Source organism: Wasmannia auropunctata, unplaced genomic scaffold (genome assembly GCF_000956235.1).
Source record: "Wasmannia auropunctata unplaced genomic scaffold, wasmannia.A_1.0 LD335484.1, whole genome shotgun sequence".
Classification (NCBI taxonomy): Eukaryota; Metazoa; Arthropoda; class Insecta; order Hymenoptera; family Formicidae; genus Wasmannia; species Wasmannia auropunctata.
The window spans coordinates 22,698-30,763 of NW_012027406.1; the positions used below are offsets into that span (position 1 = coordinate 22,698).

The 8,066-nt window shown below is 28.8% G+C and overlaps 1 protein-coding gene across 1 annotated transcript; it reads right to left on the minus strand.

Moving 5' to 3' along the window:
- Window positions 1–1,743: 1,743 nt before the first annotated feature.
- LOC105456910 (tyrosine-protein kinase PR2-like) lies at window positions 1,744–6,534 on the minus strand. Its single transcript, XM_011701275.1, has 2 exons — window positions 5,756–6,534; window positions 1,744–4,440 (listed from the first exon to the last, which is right to left on the minus strand). Exons 1-2 carry the CDS (start codon window positions 6,277–6,279, stop codon window positions 3,513–3,515), a joined length of 1,452 nt encoding a protein of 483 aa, XP_011699577.1. The 5' UTR covers window positions 6,280–6,534; the 3' UTR covers window positions 1,744–3,512.
- Between the last annotated feature and the right edge of the window lie 1,532 nt (window positions 6,535–8,066).

The window sequence follows — 8,066 nt, forward strand, 5'->3', positions numbered from 1 at the left end:
ATTTCAAATTTATATCAAATATTATTATGTTAATATTAAATGTGTAAAATTCAGATTCAGATAGCTGTATTTAGCGTTAAACATGCACGAAGAATATAAATCACACATAGATAATACATATTTTAGATTGCAAAAGTAATCTTATTGAGAACATAGAATGCATGAAATGTTTGATGCTTATTTGCATCATATATTTTAAATTATAAAGCATATTTTTTTCGTTTATTTTAAATAGTAAGATATAGTATTTTGTTTTAATTTACCACTTTTTATTTTACCACACTCAAATTATAAAAACTAAAATATAATAAGTAATTTCTTCTCATAACTTTACTAAATTTAATTAAATCTATACGCGCACACACACACACATACACGCACGTACGCGCGCGCGCGCACCACACACACACACACACGCGCGCGCGCGCGCCACACACGTGTATGTGTATGTGTGTGTATAAAAGTTGATTTAATTAAATTTAGTAAAATTAATATGCATTATTTCTGCATAAATACTTATTATTATGTAAACTCTTAGACTAACAAAATTCAAACTAATCAAATATAGAAATTTTGAATATAGTATATAGCTTTTTCCTTCTTGAGGGAAAATCTAGGGATCACTATTGAGAAATAACGCGACATTTATTTTTTAAAATCAAATACATGTCAATAATTTCAAACTTATTGAATATTTATATACAAATTATCTATCTGTTTTTATATAATAGTTATACTGAATGAAATAGAGAACAAATACAGAAGAAAATATTAATTTTTTTTACTCATAATCACGTATATTCGCTGTATCTATGCATAATTGTTTTATAAATAAAAGATACGTAGCAAAAAAGTGAATAAAAAGTGTATGTGTTTGAATGCTGTAATACCAGAAAATAGAAGTCAAGACAACATAAATCGTTGCAGATAAAAATTATGAAGTTCAAAATATGATAAGTTTGACAGAACAGAGCTTGATATTACAAACATTATTTTAGAGTTTTTAGTATTTAATTGGTACTGTTTTATTATGAATATTATATCTATAATTTTTATATTTCTAGATTTATTAACGAAACTCAATATAATTATTTATCATATTGTAGATTCCTGTCTAAAAATTAGAATGTCGTTTACATATTTGCGATATATATCTGGGTAATAACTGAAAAAAATTACCTCTCATGGATAGGTTAGCGCGCGTGCGATTTTTTCAATAATTAACCAGAAATTAATTACTAAAAATTTGCGAATGTACATGTATCCACGCTTCAACCGCGATTCAATAGTCCAGTTATATATCATGCTCGCTCCTTCCAACGTCTCATCGAACGCATAGCAACCATGAGTGCATAATGTTATTACTACTGGATCATGGAATTGCATGGATACCTATTCATGAAAGGTGATTATCAGACATTCTATATAGCTAAAGTTACAAGATGTGTAATTTGATTAATATATGATGACACAAGTAACGTTAGCTGTATATGCATTGTTCATAAAATTTATCCATGAAAATTAACATAATTTAATATTAATGACATGAAGAAATAATCTTTGGAATTAAATGTTGCTTCTTATTGTGGAATTATAAAATAACAATATCTACCGTAAATTAGTAATCTAAATTTCTTTTTTAATTTGACTTATTGTTATGCATTTATTACTTTTTATCTGCTTGATCAGTTTTGTAAATTTGTTATTGAGCATTTTTTAGTATAAAATATTATAAAATGATTATTTTTTCGTTATGCAACATTTACAACTGCATATTATTTCTGAGAAATACAGTAATGTCTCTTTTTGAAACAAATAAGACACACAAAGTAAATTTATATTTTATAGTTTAAAATATAATTAATTTCAAATGTCTATGGGAGGCATTATTCAGATCTGTAAAAATATGTACGTTACCCAAATAGTTAAACTTCTTTGTATTTATTTGGTTTCTCTTAGCTTTGTAAATGTTTACGTAATGGGAAATATAAAATATTGATTGCATTTTTCTTCGTCATTTAAGATTTTAGATCCTTATTGAGCGAATTATCACATTAGTGTTACAGAATAATAGAATATAATCGAGAAATTACCTTATTTATCAAGTTTAACAAAAAGCTTGTTAACTTGTTAAAGATGTATACTTATTTTATCTGATTATTTTTTAACTAGATAACATAAAGCATGTTTCGTTATTTTGCAACAGTAAACACTAAAATAATAAATAAATGTCTGTTTATTCTATGTTTATATATATCAATTTATCTAAACATACAATCTTATAAACATTCATCAAAAAAGTTCATTCATCAAAACTTTTTAGTTACCGTTTAGGAAATATACAAAAATTATATTTGATTCTAACTTGGTGTAGTATTTCATTCCCCCTTCATTTAAATTCTTAAAATTTGTACTAAACATTTGCCCATTGCATATTTGGTAAAAAAATTTAAAACCAATGACTTTCTTTTTCTAAATATTCTATCAATTATATCAGTTCTGAATCATTCTTTTATTAATATTAAGAGTTGATTGAAAAGTTTTAAAATTGTACAGTTCTCATTTCAAATTAAGAAATTCTCTTATTTTATTGAAAACACAAGCTTGATTAATCTACTATTTCTATTGGACATAACGCATTATAGATAAGGTTTAATATTTCTCATATAACTTCTTATTTGATCTCTGCTAACTAATTGTAAGTCTTGCTAATACGGCTATCTAATTTTAAGATATATCTGCATAATAACACGTAACAACACAATGACATTGTTGTTAAAAAATTATGAAAGATCAGATTCAAACTTTTATTCGTAAGTAAAACTCTTCTCTCTTTCTCTCTTTTTCTTATTGAGCAAGACAAAATGATAATAAAGGATAGACGTTTAACTTGTCAGCCATCTCGCATAGAATATTATGCAAAACATATCAATATATGTGCCTTACATGTAACTATATCAACGCTGCTTGGCAATTATAGATATGGAGCTAGATAAAGAGCTTTTCTACTGAAGAGATCTAATGTAGATAAATGAATTGAAATAAAAGAATCTAATTTACGAAACTATAATCATATTTCGTATTTGCAAATTAACACATTTTCAACAAGTATCAGTCACAGATAACAGTTAACAGCAGTGTTCAAATAAGAAAAAAGTAATAGATTAATAACAATTAACCTATTACAATTATATGAAAAATATTTGCATATTTCTGAAAAAGTATTCATAATTAAAGAAAAACAAAAATTTCATTTTATATGTGTCTGTGCGTATATATTGTGCTCAACTTTTTCATTTTGTCAATATATATTTAAAAATAAAAATATATATATTTTTTTAATTTTGGAGCTTTGTAATACTGAGGAAGTATCTTTAGGAAAAATATTTTCATCGTTATGAAATCATCAAGGTTTGAAATGAAAGATATTGCAAAAAACTTTTCAATCAATCCTTATACATCCTCTATGAGGACTATTATTTCGTATGATATGATAATCAATTGAAATCAAACTAAACCGCGGCAGTGTCGTCCGTGTTTCGCAGTAGCGCAATCGCTTTATAGACGTCACCACCACATTGATTCAGCATCACTTTACAATCTTCGAGGCCGACAAAATTATTTTCTTTTTTCAGTAATATTTGAAGCTGCTCCAGTTTGATTGCCGCTAGAATCTCCCATTCGGTGACATTTAATGCAGCGATGCAGGATTCTGGAGTTGACTCGTGCAACACCTTCAGCATGATTCGTACTTCATCAGATTGTTCCCCGTTACGGGGTCCGCGTGTTCTTCGCGTGTTCGGTCCGTCGCAAGCAAACTCTAACAGATCTTCGCAAGAAACATGGTCCGATTGTCGCGACAGATCGCTCACAATATCGCAATTCGATGTTTTTTCGTTGGATAAGCGGTAGGCTTTTGGAAGAGCAGTCGAATGAAAATTGTCATTTGAGCCAATATGTACCAGTGGTTCTTCGCACTGGAAAGCTTCGGATTTGGAAGGGATTTCTTCTACGTTCGTTTGTGAAGAATAATTTAGTGGAGCCTGTTGTATTTTTGCAGGCGAAATTTGAGCTCTGCTCGAAGAATTGATCCAATCTTCTGGTCTGCAAGAACTAATCGATATTGGATTTCGACTTAGATCTGTTTCCGTGTTTTCTTGTACTTTAGTTCCGAAACTTTTCAAAGAACACTTCGATTCGGCGCTGATTTTCCTACACAAATTATTGGTCACGGTCGACAAGTTGCTCGATTGTCCATCGTTGCTTTGTTGCGAAACATTCTGACATAAATCCGGCATGTCGTCGCAGTCGATTAAGTTATCCGAGAATTCCAGCAAATCCTCTGAGATCATGCTACATCGTCGAAGTCGACTTTCCTCGATAGGTAAAGAATCCAGTGCAGCTAGCTCGGAATCTATACGTTGTTCAAATTCTTCTGGACTGAAAATTTTAAATGTCCATTTTATTGTATATATAATAAATAAGATAAATAAATAAATTAAATGCAATATTCACAATATTAACGATATTCACATTTTTCCAGCATTATCAAATTTAATATATATATATTTTTTTAACTGTATTTTTTAACGAAATACACTTGGAAAAGTCAATTTTTTTTAAAGAATATTTTACATTCTATCTAAAACTTATAAAAAAAACACATGCGTCTTATTTTGATCTATGTTACAACATATCCAGAGTTTAAAATCGAAAGGAAACACTTGTTTATGTTACATATATATATGTATAATTTATATATGAAAATTGAGAGTTATATAATATTTTTTAACTCGCCGGGATAAATACTGATAAAAGCAGATCCAGTTCATCTGGCTCTGAACATCTTGATCTTGACATACATTGTCAAAAGCACTTTCTTGAGTAATCTTCAAGTCAAAAGATTTTAATCCATCGGTCGTTATTCATTAAAAAGTTATTAACAATTAAGTATTGACAACAAGCAAAGAAAGAGATAAATGGATGGACAGTGAACCTGGCTTCACGTAAAAGGTTATAGATTGGACACAGCTATTAACAATTATAGATTTTATATAGTATTAACAATTATAGACTTCAATATAGGTCATAGGAGATATTCAAAAATCATGTAAGTTTGTAATTTTGCAAAATAGATACATGAGTGAGCGAAAGAAAAGCTCCGTTGACTCCACTCTTCTCCTTATATCTCCACTCCAAAAAAATGTAACATAATTTTAGTTTCAAATCAGAAAGAGGTTTGAGTTATAAGTTATACTTTTTCAGGATAGAGGAAGTGCAGGGAAAGGAGCTTCACCGTTCATTCTAATGTTACAAATATAGTAAAATGTAAGATAAAAATTTAATTAAACCGTATATGTATATTTGTAAGGACATAGTCAAAGAAAAAGACGTAAATACGATCGTTTACAAATACATCAAGAAAAATTAGAAAAATTAAATTATTAATATAATTACAAAATAAGGATACAAAAATAAGGAAAGAATTATATTAGAATAATAAAATATAGAGTAGAATATTAAATATAAATAAAAGTATAAATGTAATGATCGCAAAGGAAAAAAAGTTTAATTTAAAAATGTTAAAAATACCAAGTTTGATCGCACTTGTAATCTTCAAATAGTTTATATTGCAGATTCATCAAATTTTCCTTGTTCGAAATATTAGATTATATATTTACGACATTTAACACTTCTCAAATAAAAATAAAAACTTATTGTAATTTTTGGACTACTTATTAATTAAGAAGCTTACCTATTAGCAGAAGCTTCCGGAAGATAGTTGTCCTGTAGTGAGGTTCCGGCAATTGCTGTATTAGAATTCTGCAATATGAAATGTCCGTCCACTTGATCTTCCACGGATGGCGTGGTTACTGCCTGCATCTTGGCTAACGTTCTAGTGACACCGCCTCCAGGTATGATCAAAGGATGCTTCCTCTGATGTCGTGGTAAGGTGGACTTGGGTTGAAGCGTCTTAGAACGATCTCTAGGCGGCAGAGGTATTGGATTCTCGTCGATGTTATTCTGATTTTGATTGTTCTCTATTTCCATGGAATGGTGTCTTTCGAGAATGCGTGATTGTGGCAGAGATACAATTGTATGGGACGATGGAGGTGCTCGAACTTTGGGCAGAGTTCTTGCGCCGCTGTGGTGCATCTCGAAATGGAAACCATGCTCACCGGATGTGTCTTCTGACTGCGATGACGCTGGATAGCCCAGAGTGGCATGCTTGTTCCCGCGAATTCTGGGCCTTACTATAGGTAATCCGGAACGTAACATGCGCAACGGATTTGTATCTCCGGTACTTTCCAATGTTGGCGTCTCCACCAAACTGTTGTACACTTCCTTAGCTTCATCCGACAGGGTGGCCTGAACATGTTGCGGGAAAGGGATAGATACGAGGATAAAAGAAACAGAAAATTAAACAGAAATAAGAAAACAGAAATTATAGATACAAGGAATGCTAAACTTTCGCTCATTCTTTTTTTCATACATTTAGATTCTCTCTCTCTCTCTCTCTCTCTCTCCTCTCTCTCTCTCTCTCGTATGCGTATATATGGACGCATGTCATTTTTTACATTGTGTACCAGTGTAATAATTATTTTGAGTAACTAAATCTAGCAATATCTGACATTCGTTGCAGTGTCTCGTGCGATGAAAAATCTGACATTTTTTTTTTATATTAATGAACATGATTTATTTCAGAATTCTCAAATTTTTTCATTGCTCGCTACTACACTTTTAAAATTTAATTTCGTATAAAAAAATTACTTTTTTTAAGAAAAAAACACTCTTTACTAGTCAAAATAAATTATTAAATTATTTTAAAACTTATGCTTAAAATTATAATACAAATGTCTGAAGTTAATATAAAATAAAACGAATAAATGAAAGAGACATTTATTGTAATAGCCTGCACAATTTAAAAAATACTTACGATAATTTGAGAAGAGATAAAACTTAATCTGTCCCAAGTTATAATGTATAATTAAGAAAACATTAAAACTTTTTTCTTGTGAAAGTTTAAAGTCAGAGTTTTTAAAATAAAATTTAATGATATTTTAGCTTTTTAAATAATATTTCACAGAATATTAAAACAAATTCACCGAGCACCAGATTAATTACTCTGTAAATAAACAAATAAACTTTATTTACTGAAAAACTAAAATTGCAATGTCTGTTTTGCAATGAAACTTTGCATAAATAATTAAGTAATTTTTAATTATTTAAAGTACTTATACAAAAAATGTGATTTTTAGGATTACTTTTTAAGTTAAATTATTACTAATAAGAAATAAACAATATGAAATAATAGCAAATGCAGTAAATAAAATAAAAAATGTATTGTTAAATAAAAATATATTATTCATATTTTCAATTTCTCAAACTTTTTGCAGGGACTGGCATCTTTACTCATAAGTTGTAGTTTGCATAAAAAAAATAATTTGGTTTATAATCTCTTTTCCTCAGATTATCGCCTTTAAAATAAAGTACAATGAACACTTGATATTGTGTTATTTTTTCTGAATTTATACAATGATATATGAAACAATTTTATAAAAACATTAATTTTCTTTTAAACAAAAATCTACTATTAATTAAAAAAAAGATTAAAGAAAGTTGTACTAAATTGTTATATTTTTTTTTTTAATTTCTCATAAAGATTTTTCCTGATTCTGGAGATTAATATAAATGCAGCCAAATATATCTGTATACTTTTCTCTATATTTTTCTATTTTTCTGTTGCTATTACTCTCTTGCTGTTCACATTTGATCATCAATTTATAACGTTTGTACACACATTTTCATTGTGTGTATATATGTATTCAAATAATGTGCAATAAAAAGAATAATACAACAGAAAAAGAAAGTAAAAAATATTTTTAAAATATAATTAGGAATATAGAAAAAAATACAGAAGTACCCAGATAATCAAGCGTCATTCGTCATATCGAGCAAACTAACGCATTGCATGAGTTATTGCATATTTGCCATACATTTGTTGGCATCGAAAAACAATACATTACGAATACAGCAACATAACTGCTTATACGTGTAATCAGTTG